Source organism: Aspergillus versicolor (assembly GCF_001890125.1).
Source record: "Aspergillus versicolor CBS 583.65 unplaced genomic scaffold ASPVEscaffold_2, whole genome shotgun sequence".
In the NCBI taxonomy this organism is placed as follows: domain Eukaryota; kingdom Fungi; phylum Ascomycota; class Eurotiomycetes; order Eurotiales; family Aspergillaceae; genus Aspergillus; species Aspergillus versicolor.
The window spans coordinates 2,215,452-2,231,240 of record NW_024467525.1 but is presented as its reverse complement, the minus strand read 5'-3'; the positions used below and the strand labels follow the sequence as shown (position 1 = coordinate 2,231,240).

The 15,789-nt window shown below is 48.7% G+C and overlaps 6 protein-coding genes across 6 annotated transcripts; 3 read left to right on the top strand and 3 right to left on the bottom strand.

The window, feature by feature from the left end:
* Positions 1–63: 63 nt before the first annotated feature.
* On the bottom strand, positions 64–2,107 carry ASPVEDRAFT_476884 (proline iminopeptidase). The gene is made up of 9 exons (XM_040813844.1): positions 1,971–2,107; positions 1,671–1,912; positions 1,352–1,596; positions 1,199–1,284; positions 986–1,150; positions 913–933; positions 712–850; positions 551–647; positions 64–479 (listed from the first exon to the last, which is right to left on the bottom strand). The coding sequence occupies exons 1-9, from the start codon at positions 2,011–2,013 to the stop codon at positions 168–170; spliced, it is 1,350 nt and encodes a 449-aa protein (XP_040664381.1). The 5' UTR covers positions 2,014–2,107; the 3' UTR covers positions 64–167.
* A 166-nt stretch (positions 2,108–2,273) lies between these two features.
* On the top strand, positions 2,274–3,788 carry ASPVEDRAFT_25480 (pyridoxal phosphate-dependent decarboxylase family protein; the record flags this gene model as incomplete). Its single annotated transcript, XM_040809783.1, has 1 exon — positions 2,274–3,788. The coding sequence occupies one exon, from the start codon at positions 2,274–2,276 to the stop codon at positions 3,786–3,788; it is 1,515 nt and encodes a 504-aa protein (XP_040664380.1).
* ASPVEDRAFT_59929 (putative Kelch repeats protein) lies at positions 3,771–6,245 on the bottom strand. The gene is made up of 3 exons (XM_040815505.1): positions 5,622–6,245; positions 5,420–5,565; positions 3,771–5,360 (listed from the first exon to the last, which is right to left on the bottom strand). The coding sequence occupies exons 1-3, from the start codon at positions 6,064–6,066 to the stop codon at positions 3,915–3,917; spliced, it is 2,037 nt and encodes a 678-aa protein (XP_040664379.1). The 5' UTR covers positions 6,067–6,245; the 3' UTR covers positions 3,771–3,914.
* Positions 6,246–6,881: 636 nt separating this feature from the next.
* ASPVEDRAFT_125818 (RecQ family helicase MusN) lies at positions 6,882–11,702 on the top strand (the record flags this gene model as incomplete). The annotated part of the gene is made up of 4 exons (XM_040806303.1): positions 6,882–7,296; positions 7,362–10,981; positions 11,040–11,118; positions 11,176–11,702. The coding sequence occupies 4 exons, from the start codon at positions 6,882–6,884 to the stop codon at positions 11,700–11,702; spliced, it is 4,641 nt and encodes a 1,546-aa protein (XP_040664378.1).
* On the bottom strand, positions 11,560–13,092 carry ASPVEDRAFT_38117 (uncharacterized protein). Its single transcript, XM_040811630.1, has 2 exons — positions 12,870–13,092; positions 11,560–12,796 (listed from the first exon to the last, which is right to left on the bottom strand). Exons 1-2 carry the CDS (start codon positions 13,053–13,055, stop codon positions 11,933–11,935), a joined length of 1,050 nt encoding a protein of 349 aa, XP_040664377.1. The 5' UTR covers positions 13,056–13,092; the 3' UTR covers positions 11,560–11,932.
* Positions 13,093–13,971: 879 nt separating this feature from the next.
* On the top strand, positions 13,972–15,487 carry ASPVEDRAFT_80252 (telomere maintenance protein PBP2; the record flags this gene model as incomplete). The annotated part of the gene is made up of 3 exons (XM_040816834.1): positions 13,972–14,475; positions 14,533–15,409; positions 15,465–15,487. 3 exons carry the CDS (start codon positions 13,972–13,974, stop codon positions 15,485–15,487), a joined length of 1,404 nt encoding a protein of 467 aa, XP_040664376.1.
* Positions 15,488–15,789: the final 302 nt, after the last annotated feature.

Here is a 15,789-nt window from a genome sequence, read left to right as displayed (position 1 = left end):
GCTAAACCATAAATATAGAAGTGCCATTTCGCTGTTTACAAGGGAAGAAAGGTACTTTGAGTAGCTTCGGCAGACACGTCTCATAAGGTCGTGGTTCAACCATATGGGAATCCACCAACCAGCCAAACAGAGAACCGCGTAGATGAACTACCATCTCAGTCTTCTAGCTAATCTAGTGTATCATCTCTTAGAGCAAAAAGCTGCTGGAACAGCTCATCCGACTTGCTGCGGATCGCATTATGGTACATCACATTCGTGATGAACTGCTTAGTTCCCTTGATCTTCGCAGCCGTATTCGACGCGTGCTCAAAGTGTACATACATATCGTCTACGTATGTTGCCGCATACACAGGAACTTCGTTCTTTGCTAGCTGGGCTTCATCGTAAAGTCCTGGCCAGTCGGTTGTGGAAGCAATGATGTCCCCTGCCTCTTTGATTTGCTTAAGCTCGGTATAAGACTCAAACATGTCCTTATAGATCTGCAATTTTTGTCCTAGGTCACTGAAATGTTCTTTTTTTTTTTTTGTGCCGAGATATGGAGGATACATACCATCTCTCCGGTAAAGAAGATTTCCGGCGCGTTGGTGTCTGTGCTAAACACGGGGTTCGAGGACCTTAGCCTATCTGCGGACCAGTTCGAGGCCTCTCTGCTTTTTATTAGCGATTTGGACGCAAGTGTTGCAAGGCGTAGGTCGAGCTGAGAACTCTTACCCTTGGCAGTAAATGGACTCGTGGAGGATAGCATAAATGACGTTGCTGTCGAAGCCTCCAAAACTATCGATAGCCACTAGAGTAGGCTGGGTGAGGAAACCAAAAACCTCCAGATCGTTGGCGGCGCGCAGTATCAGATCTAGATGGAGTTAGCGAGAAGATGCCTCTCTTGGTCTCATTCGTGGTAGCCGAAGATATTACCATGAACGCTATCAAGTCCACCTATACCATGTTAGCAGTTATAATTTTATAGAAAAAAGCAGTTTGCTCATACCATGCATGCCAAACATGATACCCAACTGCTGGATTCGTCGAGGGGTGAGCGTCCCAGATGGGATGCTGACATTGTTTTGCTTCAAGTACGCGATGACTTTCTTGACTCGATCCACGTCTTCGGGGAATTTAGCATAGTATGCTTTGTTCCGCTCAATTACCTTTTCTACTGTAATTTAGCTGCGAGTCACACGGTATATTCAAGTGAACGCACCGTATGTTCGAGAGTAAACGGGGTCTGGTCCGTTGACAAGAGGCGGGAGTCCACCGCAGATGAAAGCCTCCGCCAAACCTTCTGGACTATTCAGGCGGTTTGGTATTGAAATAAGTCTGTGATTCGGTATATAAAAAGTGGGATTCCACTTACAACATGGAGAGGTAGGTTACAGCACAGAAACCGCCGAAGCTCTGGCCAATGACGCTCCATTTCCGCTTTTCCTCGGGATAATCTGTGGTGAGGCATCTACGCACAGCTTCGCAGTCTCTTACGATATTGTCTGCCCGGAAATTCTTCAGATATTCGGCCTGCTTGATGGCATTGCCTTGCAGGGCCAGGGTGCCAGCTGTGATGGTTGAACTGAGGCCAGTTCCACGTTGATCGAGGAACAATACCTGCTCAATATGTCAAGTCAGAGAAGCTAGTCCACCGGCCGTTGGCAGAAGAATGAAACAAACACTTGACAGACCTGATATCCTTTGTCTAATGCGGTTCCAACCCAGCCATATTCTTGCGGGGGGCGGCAACCCATTCCCGGGCCGCCCTGTAAATAGACAAGCCAGGGAGTTTGGGGGTTCTTGTCATCTTTTCCGGTTTCAACTGGCTTCACAAGTCGACGCACACTGCGGGCAAACAGTCGCAGAGTTCCATCTCCTGGTCGGCTGTAGTTAAGAGGAACCTCAAAGAACAGCTCTGCGACCCTGAACTTCCCTGCGGCAGTTTTAACGGTCTCCACACAACAACTCTGTGGGCGAAACAAAAAGCTCACCTGGAATATTATGCAGTCGTCGGTCAATAAGTTTCGCGGCCATGGTGGATTAAAGCTGCGTAAGCCCTGGGGAGTGCAAAAGAGGAAAGTCTAAATAACGGAGGGCAGTTCTTTGCGAGACAGCGGGGGCCATTCCAGCTTTCGGGCTTTCGGGCGTGACTCTTCGGCCTCCGGTCTCTTTTCTACATCAGCCCTCTGTGCCCCCACCAAACGGATGGATTCCCCCAAGTTTCTCTTTTCTTTTTGTCCCTCTTGATAGTATTTGATATCCGATCCCTGGATATTAGTTCGGAATTACCAATTATGTATGTGGACGTCGAGACCACGGCAAAGGAGCATGGCCAGCTCCAGCAAAGGCTGTGGGAGATCTCGCAGACAGAGCAATCAACAGTCCTTCCCGATGCTGCAAGTTTGGCGCGGGCAAGAAAGTCTCTCCCTCACTCCCTTGGTGATAATGGTATGGGGTATGACTATGCGAGGCGTCACATCCTGGAAGACATCGTCCCGGCCTTCAACAACAGCAGCATAAGCCCGCTTTACTACGGCTTCGTCACTGGAGGGATTACGCCCGCTGCTCTTTTTGCTGATGGGATTGTTTCAGCCTATGACCAAAATGTCCAAGTGCATCTTACGGAGCACACTATAGCGACAGATGTTGAGTATACGACCTTGTGTTTGCTCGCAGATCTTCTTCGACTAGGTCGCGAATGGCACAATGGCACTTTCACGACTGGGGCAACCGGAAGCAATATCTTAGGTCTAGCATGCGGACGGGAGTATGTTTTGCGGACCGCTCTTGCTAAGAAAGGGGTAACAACTATCGAAAGTGTCGGAGAATCCGGGCTGTTCGAGACCATGCAAGCAGCGGGTCTTTCGGGGCTCCAGATACTCTCGACAATGCCACACTCGTCGCTTGCTAAGGCAGCCGGGATATTAGGATTTGGTCGGGCCAATGTTAAAGATGTCTCTTTGAAAAACGATCCTCTCCGCTTCAATCTGGACTTGGTCGAAACGGAGCTACGCAACTCAAACAAGGCCACCATTGTTGCTGTATCGTGCGGCGAGGTCAATACCGGGCAATTCGCCACCAGTGGCCTGAATGATATGCAAAAATTGCGTACGCTTTGTGATGAATATGGTGCCTGGCTTCATGTGGACGGTGCCTTTGGAATCTTCGCCCGTACTCTTCCAGAGGATTCCGAGTATGGTGTCGTCAGGAAAGGATGTGAAGGGGTCGAACTTGCGGATTCACTTGCTGGAGACGGCCATAAGATGCTTAATGTTCCATACGATTGCGGGTTTTTCTTCTGCCGGCATCAGAACGAGGCAATGAGTGTGTTCCAAAATGCTAACGCGGCCTATTTGACTGGAGGTAGCACTCAGGCCCAGTCAATCCCTTCCCCATTGAACATCGGCCTCGAGAATTCACGAAGGTTTCGTGCTCTGCCCGTCTACGCTTCCCTCATTGCGTATGGAAGCGCGGGTTATCAAAAAATGGTTCAGGAGCACATTCGGCTGGCTAGGTTAATTGCCGGATGGCTGTTTGATCACCCAAAATACAACACATTACCAGATGTAGAAAGCAAGGAAGATCTTCTTGACAAGACTTATATGGTCGTTTTGTTCAGTGCCAAAGACGACAACCTGAATCGTCAGCTTGCGGCCATGATTGACCAGACTCGCAAGATATTCGTCTCAGGCACCTCTTGGCAAGGAAGGCCAGCTTGTCGAATTGCGATTTCAAACTGGAGAGTTCAGGCAGAAAGGGATTTCCCTATAGTTAAGGAAGTCCTGGATAATGTGGCTGGAACAGAATGAATACAATACTTGCTACCAAGATGGAGATATTAGTACTAAATATTTCAGTTCAGGGTAAATTTTATAGATAGCTCTTCAATATATGCACCAGTTCTTTGATGACCCTATGGGGAAGCAACCAAAGAATCATCTCCGCCGCCCAGCGCCACCAGCATTTTCGCCTCGATCAGCAATGCTAACAACTTCACCAATACCAGCTGCTTCCTGCTCATCTTCTAATGCCATAATCTCTTCTCTGCTATCCCACCATTTTTCTTCTGCCATGTTGAAAGCATCTTTACGGAGTTCCTTGATGCTCTTTTCAATCGCTTTCCCTTTTTCTTTCAGCGTATCAAGCAGTATCCCCTGCCATTCTTCAGACGTACGGCTGAAGAACTCCCGCAAACTCTCAAATGGACGGGGCAGCGGTCTGCTATCTTGAACAGATGGCTCTGCTCCTTGTTCCTCGACATCTAGCTGTTCCATTTCGCGGGTCACTGAAGGCACTGTCACCTCAGTCGCTTCAGTTGGTGCAGGTGAGCTAGCATCGAGGGACATCGCATCCTCCTCATCATCGCCTTCGTCTTCTTCACCGTCTTCATCATCCTCGTCCATTTCATCATCGCTTTCCTCCTCGTTAAGAAGATGCCAGTTGTTGGGTTCGTTGTAGAAAATCTCCTTGGCTCCATCCATTTTGACCAGGTCGATAGAATACATATCGTTAAATGTGAACTCGCGGTCCCCCTTCTCGAATGTCCCACTGAATATGAAAAGCGTATCTTCTTGAACAGCCAGCTGAGCGTTAAACCGCATATGGGGCATTTCGAATCGAACCACCGCGGGCTTTTCTGGCTCAGCGGGTTCTTCATCCACTTTAGGACCATTCTGCAGGATTTCATCGTCGTCATCATCACCATCGCGCACCCCTCCTTTGGCCTCTAGGGCTTTGAGGTTCTGCAGAAGCTCCTCCTCATCAGCTTTGGCTCGATTCCGCGACTTAGCCTGGCTTCCTTGCTGGCTTTTCCCCGTTGTTTTAGGGCGCCGAAGGGTCAGAGGGAAAAATCGGTTTCTGTCGGTGTTCCACGCGAAGAGCGTGTTGAAGAACTCACTGTCGATGCCCTCTTCGCTCAGTTCGACATCATGGACACCACCGAACAGAATACCTCGTCCTTTATGGTATGCCATGGTTGCACCAGCCCTAGGTGGGTTGGGCGAGTTTGCAGGTTTCTTGCGGCGTTCCCAGCGGATGGTTGGCGGTGTTGATGAAGGAGAATCTGGGGCAGGAGGTGTAATTCGAAGGAACCAGGTATCCTGGTGAACCATCGGCTTCATTGTCATACGCTGAGGTCCGCCTTTCGTCGGCCTGTTCCCCACGGCTGTGCTAACTTTAACACGAGAGTACCCACCATAAAGGACTGCTCCAGATTCATGGGGGAGGAAAGAGAAAGAAGACCGCGGATCTGGCTTCTGGGATGCCGTCGATAGGACGGGATTGTACCATGTGTACTTGGAGCAGTCGTAGATCCATAGGTCTTGGAGATATTTTGTTTGCTGTGACGTATCTTGGAATCCACCAAATAGGATAATGTAGTTCTAACCGGGTATCAGAAATCATAGACGAAGGATCAAGCGGTAGAATTCAAAATAAATACCTTAAAATATGTCATTCGATGGCCACTCCTGGCGGGGGGACCTTTCCCCTTAGTCTCAATCCGCGTCCACTCTCGAGTTGAAGGGTCAAGATGCCAAAAATCGTTGTAATGGTAGAATGTGCCTTGTTTTGGGGACGAGAATTCACCTACCAGATGATATAGTTAGACAGCGTTACAACCAATCTCAACGTAAGTCACTCACCTCCAAACAGATATACACCCCCAGTATTCCCTCCACGGCACCAAGCATGACCACTTCGAGGTAGTGGACTGTTCGGGCTAGTAACCTCTCGCCATTCACCTCTATCAATGAGGTAGACAAACAGGTTGTTGAAGAAAGTGGCCAGTGTTCCATCAAAATATTCTCCGCCATATATCAGTAGCTCATTCCTATTTGAAGGAGATGCGAGCACAGTGGCAGATGATCGAGGGGACGGGGGCTCTGAAACGACCTCAGTGACCTTGAGGAATCGGGCTTGTTCCTCTGCGTATTGTGCGAGAATGGAATCTAGATCTGCATCTTCGACATCACTGTCTGCATCCCGCCCCTTGGTTTTTTGTTTTTTATCCTTCTTATCTGCTTTCTTGGATTGCTTTGCCGCTACACGCTCCTTGTGCTCTGCGGACTTCTTCTTGTTCTTGCCCATGCCTCTAGCTGGAATACACAGGCCAGGGCCTTCAATTATAGGCGTTTTCTGAGAAACTTTAGACCCTTGGAGACCAGCTTAGCCAAATGATTTTTGCAACCGATTCAGGCAGTATCTCCACGTCAAAAAAAGAAGTAGGAACCAGGTACAATGAAGACTTAGACTTGTACAGAATTATCAACGCGGGGCGAAGAAAAATTGTTAAACCCCCGCATTTTTTTCGATACCGTGGTATTATTTGTGTATCACAATTACAATGTCGCTTTGCGGAACAACAGATTCACCATGCTAGGATATTGTACCATTTCAAGATATCGGATAGCTATAATGGTTACCTGTGCCCAGTACTTCGGAGTCTATACCGATTTCGATGGTACTTAGAGGTTCGAAGTTTTGTTGTTAATTCTCCTAGTTACAATTATATACTTTCCGTTATGGTTGGGATACCCTACGGAGTAGTGTTAACCTCCAGTCCTTATTCATAAGTATATAGCGGATGCCACGAAGGTCCTGGCTCTCGAAATGCTTTTATTCGTAGTGAATACTAAACAGTAGACACCATGAGCGGATTAATGGCACAGCGTGGGAAGTGGTTCTTGCAAGAGGGTTAGCCCGAAAGAGCATGCAGCCTGAGGCAGAAATATCCATACTCTCCGCGGCCCACTCACCCACGTGACGTCGCGTTTTGCTATGGAGACGCGTGCCCGCAACTATTGACTGCTGTTGAAGAACGAACGATCAACTTGCCCAACGACCGCCAGTACGAGTCCCGGCCGAGACTATCGAAGGAATGATGTACAGAATCACACGCCCATATGACTAAAAGCAATTTGAAGATCCATCTCAAATGGCTGTTGGATCAAGGCCCATCGCTATACCCAGCACTGACACCGCTCGCGTGGGAGTCCTATGTCAAGCCAAACGACTCTTATAGCAATCCCGCCCCAAAATTGAATTTGATTGCCAGCCAGACCGAAGACCTTAGGATTAAGGACTCGCAACCGGCTTGTGAAGCAACTATAGACCAGGCGAATGATGGGTTCGAGGCATATTCGGACGCAGATATGGCACGTCTGATGCTAGCCCCTCCGTCGGCGAGCAAACCTCGGATGCTCAGTTGTACCCAAGAGTCCCCTAGCACTTCTCGAAAGATCTCAAGGACTGCAAATCTGCCACAGTCAACTCCGAAACGGGAAACAACTCAAACACCCCGCAGCAAAAAAGTGAAAGGTACAGTTGTTTCCCACTGATATGTTCAGATATTCCGAGCAGCACTGACTATTGGAATTATACAGAATCACCTAGTGTATTTTCCTCCTTGCGAGATCCGAAGGAACGAATAATGACCCCCACCCCGCCGAAGCAGAAACTGGACATACCATCTTCAATAACAGACATCGATACAATTGATTTGACAGATGACTTTGACCGCATCAAGCCGTCGTCTGAGACTGGGGAGGAATTTGATGAGCCCCACCAGCTATGGACTGAAGATGCGGCATCTAGAAGGGAGCCTGCGGAAAAACGAGGGAAGAAAAGAAAAAGTGATGAGTACACGTCTGATCTGCTCTCCCCTGGAGACCTCAGCCGCACAGCACGTTTGCCTTTTATTCCCGATGAGCCCTTGCAACCTGACCAAAATATTTCGACACATACTCCACGACGCGCATCGAAAGATGAACTTCCGCCGTCCAGAAAGAAGAAACAGACGCACTCATCCACTAAACGTGAAGCAAAAAAAGCTATAGCTATTCCTGATTCCGACGATGAAAGTGTTGACGGTTTGTTTGAAGGCCTGATTGAGACCAAGCACTCTTCTCCTCCAATCAGCCACAAATCATTGTACCCCGTTCTGCCTACGGGAAATCACTCAAACTCCACTGGATTGAGCCCTGCATTGAAGCAAGGAGAGCCCATATCCCCCGATTCAATGGACATGCCAAAGACCACCGGTCCCACATCCATAAGCGAGAGCAATACGACACCTAATAGCTCTCGGCCCCTTCCGCCGCCATCGTCTACTGCTACAAAGCCCAGCACCCAGCCAATGGATAAGGATGTTGAAAAGTTTTTTGAAATTTCCTCGGACTCCCTTAGTCGCCTGACTGCACACATGCGAAGCATCATCCAAAAGAACTCCGCTATTGTTTATGACAAATCGATGAACGGTGAATACGCTCCCGAGCTAGTCTCAGAGAATGGAAATATTCAAACTCAAATCCGCGCAATTGAGAACTTGAATACGCAAAAATCTATCTACCTGTCGCGTGAAGCAGAATCAAAGTCTCTGAAAGGTGCGATCATGCAAGCCATAGGCCAAGGGACTGATCCAGCAACGCTGCCGGAGTTTGAACAACAGATAAAAATCACCTCCCAGATGAAAGAGATTCAAAGCGATTTGTGCCGTTTGCTTCAAGAGGCTAGTTTGTTCGCGATTCTCGACAAATACTCGCTGGAAACCCCAGAATCGGATCTGGAGGAACTGGAAGCTTTACCATGCACAACGTCGCTTCCCAGTATTCGTGATTACAGTGATAAACACTTCACCAAAAGCCCCGTGGCAAGTGGTAGTCTTGCGAAGCATTCTCTTGCACCGTCAACTTGCGATGCGAAGGGTTCACACTTGACAGCATCGAAGACTGGGGCAGATTCAGTTAGCACTAGTTTTAGAAACGCCCCGAGGCCTGCACAATTTGAGTACGATGAGCCAATGATAAATGGCGAAGAAACGACTTTTACCAGAACCATGGGATTTCCGCTGCCACCGATCAATGATATGGACGATTTTGACATGGATGATTTTGATGAGGATATGGTGGAGGTGGCGGACTATCTACACAACGATCGATCTTTATCAACAAACCGACCCGAATCTCACAGTCGTCCAGTTTTTGCTGAAACTTCAGGAAATGCTATCAGGGCCCCAGCCACGCAGAAATCACAGACGCATGGCACTATATGGGGCCAGCACCCGTGGACAAAAGATGTGAAAAATGCCTTGAAGGAAAGATTTCATCTTCGAGGGTTCCGGCTCAATCAGCTTGAAGCAATTGACTCAACGTTGAGTGGGAAAGACACCTTTGTGCTGATGCCAACAGGAGGAGGGAAATCTCTATGTTATCAACTTCCGTCTGTCGTTTCGACTGGCTCAACGAAGGGAGTCACCATTGTGATTTCGCCGCTCCTCAGCTTGATGCACGATCAGGTCTCTCATCTTCGCCGAAATAAAATCAAAGCGTACCTGATTAATGGTGAAACTCCAAGAGAGGAACGTCAGTGGGTAATGGGTACCCTGTCCAGTTCGGCCCCTGAAAAACAAATCGAGCTCCTTTATATTACCCCAGAAATGGTCAGCAAAAGCCATGCTATTATGGACCGCCTTGAAGAACTCAATCGGAAGCAGAGACTGGCACGCATTGTTATTGATGAAGCTCACTGTGTGAGTCAATGGGGTCATGATTTTCGTCCTGACTACAAGGAACTGGGTAGTTTTCGAGCTCGGATACCTGGAGTACCGATGATGGCGTTGACTGCTACTGCAACCGAAAATGTCAAAGTTGATGTCATCCACAATTTGAAAATGGATGGTTGCGATGTCTTCACCCAGAGTTTTAACAGGCCGAACCTTACATATGAGGTGCGACCCAAAGGTAAAAACGCGGATCTTCTTGAAAGCATAGCGGAAACTATTACCGGCTCATATCGAAATAAATCCGGCATCGTTTATTGCCTTGCACGGAAGGTCTGTGAAAAAGTCGCGGAAACTCTTAGAAAGAATTATCGCATCAAAGCCGCGCATTACCATGCGGGGTTGGACGCAGAAGAACGTGCACAAACTCAACAAAAGTGGCAGACTGGAGAGATACACGTTATAGTTGCAACCATTGCGTTTGGAATGGGGATTGATAAACCAGACGTGCGGTTTGTTATACATCACAGCATTCCCAAAAGCTTGGAAGGCTATTACCAGGAAACCGGACGCGCTGGACGTGATGGCAGGCGTTCTGGCTGTTACCTCTATTTCGCTTACCAGGATATTAAATCCGTGGAGAGAATGATTGAAAACAACGCCGATGGTAGCGATGCACAGAAAACCCGCCAGCGCAAGATGCTGCGCAATGTTGTGCAATATTGCGAAAATCAAAGCGATTGCAGGCGAGTTCAGATTCTTGCATATTTTAGCGAGTCCTTCCAGCGACAAGACTGCAACGCTTCCTGTGACAACTGCAAGTCAGGCGGTACCTTCGAGGTACGTGACTTTTCCGAGCATGCTGCAGCTGTTATCAGAATTGTTCGGTATTTCCAAGATAGGGATGAAAGAGTTACTCTATCATATTGTGTGAACATGCTTCGCGGAACCACGAAGTCATTCAGATCTGCCGAGCATCGGCACGCACCCTGCTTTGGTGATGGTGCGGACATCGAAGTTGGGGACGCAGAGCGGCTCTTTCGCAAACTACTTGGGGAAAAGGCATTGAAAGAGGAGAACATCATGAACCAAAGAAATTTTCCAATCCAGTATATCAAGTTGGGTTTTCGTGCAGCTGATTTTGAGAGCGGCAGGCGGCGTCTGAGGCTTGACGTCCGGCTTCCTCCCAATGGAAGTTCACACCTGCGTGGCAACGCAGGTAGGGATGACCTGCCACAATCTACCAATGTTTCTTCCCCAGTTCAGTCAGCAAATCGGCGCCGGTTGGCTCGATACCGACATACAAACACTGCGGAAGACGAAGGTGATAGCGATAGGGATAGCGACGGATTTGAGAGGATCCGTGTCGCTGGTAAAAATGAGCGGAAGGGTAAAAATCTCCCGGGGCCGCCAATTACTCAGGACCACCGATATGACCGACTGGATCCTCTTCACAAAACTGTTGCCGAAGATTTCATGGTTTATGCCAAGAACTACTGCCAGGACGTGAGAGCCACCCCTTGCCCTGATCCTCTACCAGACTTGTTGCTAAATTCTGTGCTAGGTTGTTATGCAAAAAGGACTTAGAAACCAGCCATTTACTGATACGATTCTTCGTGAAATGGTCATGATCTTCCCCCAAGGTGAGAGTGAATGAGGACTGGAGTAGAGTTGATTCGCAATAATTGCTGACGCACAAGCAGATAAATCGGCTATGCTTCAAATCCCTGACATTGACCCCGACAAGGTTCATCGGTATGGCGATAAGATACTTAAGTTGATACGGGACACTGAGCGTCGTTACACCGAACTTAAGAAAGAACGCGATGATGTTGATGGCGTAATCCCTGACCCCAACCATCACAACGTCGTCAATATCAGTAGCGATGACGAGTTTAGTGATTTCGATGACGATTTTATGGACCAAGCGAGTACGCTGCAGGCAGATAACTCTGTCGTTACCAGCCAATATTTTCCGAGGTCGCAGCAACCTTTCGAGGATGATTCGGGTGGTGACTATCGTCCCTCACCGAAAGCTGGCGGCTCTAAACCTCAGAAGCGGAAGACCAACAAACGAACGCGACGGAGTACCGATCCAAAGCCAAGGACGAAAGGTTCGCGCAACCCGAAAACACACAACCGCTCACAAGGTCGCTCCTTTGCGCGAAAAGAATCGAAGGCCAACCCAAATAAACCTACCAGCCAAATAGCTATGATGCCCATTTGAGGCCTGTTTGCTTTTACTGCTAAATAGTTTGATTACTCACACCTTTGATGACACCTTGCCGGACGAATACTACTATTGATTATTTTTTGCATTGCATGTTAGGCGTTCTGCTTTGACTTCATCTTCGTTCATACACATGATATCCTACAGGGGCGTTGCAGGCTATTTGTTTGGAGGCATATATATACTAATTTTATATCTTTCTGGTGGCGTAACTGTACACTCATCACTCAATCATTTAAGGAACGTCCGAAATCGATCAACCTTAAACGCCTTGCATCGCGTGGGTGGAATTGAGCAACTTTGGCTCTTACCAGAAACCTAGATGCTGCTGATTCGTGGGGCAGTTCTGAATAAGAAGAGCCCGCATTTAGTAGGGTGTCCAGAAGTTCATGTATCTCAGTCGCCGCCACTTCTCTCTTATTTGACGGTTGATTCTGCTGCTGTCCGGTTTGGCGGCGAAGCATGTCGTCAATCCGATGTTGGGTATTGCCCTGATCATCCTTGTCCACGGCCTTGGGCTTCTTTGGTTTACCATGACGGGTGTAACCACTTGCCAAGATAGCGTCAGAAACTTCAGCAACGTCTCCAACTGCTGGACCTCCCAGGTCTTCAGCTGCTATCATTGATGCGAGGACTTCATCACAAAACTTATGCAGTGCAGCTCTTATACTGTCGGTGTCTTTTTCAATATCCTTCTTCTTCCGCCGTTGCTCCTCCAGCAATTCGCGTGCGGCATCTGAAGGCAATTTTTCATGGCTACTTGACTTATTTTTTCGGATGTTGGCTATTCGTTTTTGTAGCCCATCCCTTATTGACTGCGCATCACGCAAATTCGTCTCTTCGGTTCTGAGACGTTGGCGTGTATTCGCAAGTCTCTCTGCTGTTGCTGAGATGGAACTCTTACTCTCGTCGATAATACGTTTTGTCTCGTCGAGCGCAATGATGGAGGGCAGCGGCGATTCTGGCTTTGGCAAAGCCGTATCCGATTTTAGAAGCGAGTCATAAGCCTTCTTAGCTCGTCGTACTTGCGTGACGCGAGAGGATGGATTAATTCCGATTTCTGAGATATCTTCGGCATTGGCGGCGCGAAGCTGTATCGCATTAGCTGTTGCGGTTCTTATGCTGACAATTCTGCCATATCAGGCTCAAATAGTGCCTACAAACCTTGCGCAGGTCCTCCTCCTGGAGCCTGACTCGGTCTTGGAGCTCCCTCAACGTATCATCCAATTTCTTCTCATAAGCTTGAATATCAAACGAACTTAGTCGTTGTTCATCATAGAACTTCTCAGCCTTTCGGCGGTCCTCAGCAAATCCTTTAATTTTCTCCACACGCTCCTGAGGCACCTCCATCTTTGTGGTAGGGTTTATCCTGCCGAAACTAGATTGGGTGCGCGCGTATTATTGTGCTTCCACGCGCTGCCTCGGGATGCGCGTTGAACGCCCAACACGTGACTATATTGCCCAGAGTGGACTAGTGTAGTGTGACAGCGAGATCGCCTCACTTCTCTTCACCTTACCTCACCTCACCCGACACTAACTCCTGATACCTTTGCCATCCTTTGACTCTTTCCCTTCCTATCTTTCATCTCTCTTACCCTTGAGTACCGAGTCCAATTTGTTGGATACTCTTTTTGCATCACTCGGAACCGTTTTTCAAGTACTCCGGCTCTGTAGGCTCTTGTTGCAATATCTGCATTGCACACCTGCACCGACGAAGTGTTGCGTAAATTTCGAAGGGAAAGGGATAGAACGAACTTTGGCAGTCGTTCCAATTCTTCAATCTCTTTTGTTCCTATTCATCCTTCATCTTCCCCACGCTTTGCACTCGTCAGCTCCCAGCACGCCCGACCCTTTGCAAACCACCTACTATACTACCTTCTCATCGCCCAACACAAGCACTTTTGCTCCGCTTCCATCGTACCCGATCAGATTCAAGCCGTTTCCTCTTGTTTCTTCCTATCCCAGCACTGCATTGATCTCGCGGGGCTCCCTACTCTCCAAATCCTCAACGCCTGTCATTTCACAGCCCTCCTACCTACGTCGATTCTCATTTCTCCCGCCTCACTTCCTTCACTGTTCACGATTACACCAAATTTCCCTGTCTTTCCAAGCACCAGATTCCCTACCCAATCGATCGCCGCACCAGCACGCTTTTCTGGGAAATCCTGGTGTACATAGCCGATCAAAATAAAGCAAAAAAAAAAAGACAGATATTCTTCTACTTCGCCTCTTTGAGTAAGCGAGACCGGGCTGCACACTTGACATAATGTCCGCCTCTCCGTCCGCCTTGCAATCGACCAAGCGTCCACTTGAGGACCCTTCTTCACCATCCGGTCCAAATGATCAGCCAGAAGCCAAGCGTCCAGCCCTGGATAAAGTAGTCAAAGGAGATAACTCTGAGGATAATGCAGAAGTGAAGTCTGATTCCGGTGCCGCGAACGATGCTGATGGCCAGGGTGATACTGTTGTCCCTGATGCACCTACCTCCAAAGGGCCGCTCAATGATACACAGCCGATTCAGTCGACTGCCTCTCATGGCGAAGCAGCCGGGAGCCAGGGCGAGCAACAGCGGCCCCAAGACGAGTCTAACTGGATTCATATCCGTGCTGTAATTTCCAGCCAAGAGGCTGCTACCGTCATTGGTAAGGGCGGAGAAAACGTATCCCAAATCCGTCGCCTATCAGGCGCCAAATGCACCGTCAGCGACTACTCCCGCGGTGCGGTCGAACGTATCTTGACTGTTAGCGGACCTCAGGATGCTGTTGCAAAGGTTTGTTCCGTTTCTTACTTTTTCTTTCCTCGAGCCATATCACTGACTTGATGTTAGGCCTTTGGTCTGATAATTCGTACTTTGAATAACGAGCCCCTTGATGCTGCGTCGACTGCTCAATCCAAGACCTACCCCCTGCGCTTGCTAATTCCACACATTCTTATCGGCTCGATTATTGGTAAAGGTGGTGGTCGTATCCGGGAGATCCAGGAGGCTTCTGGAGCCCGTCTTAACGCCTCGGACGCCTGCCTTCCCCTTTCCACTGAGCGGTCTCTTGTCATTCTTGGTGTTGCCGATGCTGTACACATTGCTACTTACTATGTTGCTGTGACCCTTGTTGAGCAGCTTACAGAACGATTTGGCGGACCAGCAGCCTCGGCATATGCGACTCGGAGCGGCGGTCCTGCCGGAGCTGTTCCAGGTGGGATGCAAGTTGTTCCTTACGTGCCCCAACCAGCTGGTGGCCAGTACGGTCATCCGGATACATTTAAGCGTCACCATCCCAACCAAAACAGAGCAGGTGCTGGAGCTTATGGCGTTCCTTACCTTCACGGACAGCATGCCCCTGCTCCGGTGGCCCAGCAGCCAATGCCCTATGGCGCCCCCCAGGCTCCATATGCTGGTGCTGGCCCACACCAGCCTGCTCCTTACGGCGCACCGCAACCAGCGCAGCCACGAGGTGGCCCGACCCCGGCAGCCCCTGTTGGCGGCGCTATGCCTGGCCAGCCACTCACTCAGCAGATTTACATCCCTAACGATATGGTCGGAGCTATTATCGGAAAGGGAGGTGCTAAGATCAACGAGATTCGACACCTCAGTGGAAGTGTCATTAAAATCAACGAGCCTCAGGAGAACAGCAATGAGCGTCTGGTGACTATCACTGGAACTCAGGAATGCAACCAAATGGCGCTTTACATGCTCTATTCAAGACTAGGTTAGTTTTCACCCTGTGCTATGCCCCCCGTACTGTAATCTAACCCGTAATACAGAAAGTGAGAAGCACCGCATTTAAAATGCGGGAAGCGTATGTGTTTCCGTATTTGGTTTGCCTTTTAGGAGCAGCTTGGGCTATCTGTGTTACCGACATAAAAGTCGTTTATTATGGTGAACTTAGTGGTTTCGTTTCAGAGCATGCTGTCTTTTTGCTGTACTATTTGAAAAGCGACCTCCCGAGGATTCGAGTGTGTTGTGGCTGTATGCCACTCGACTATCTTATCCATACTCTCAACTATAATGAATATTTCCAAATTTTCTTTCCATATGTTTTTGCGTACTCCCTACATACATATTTCCAGGTTGATTAACGGTCCACAA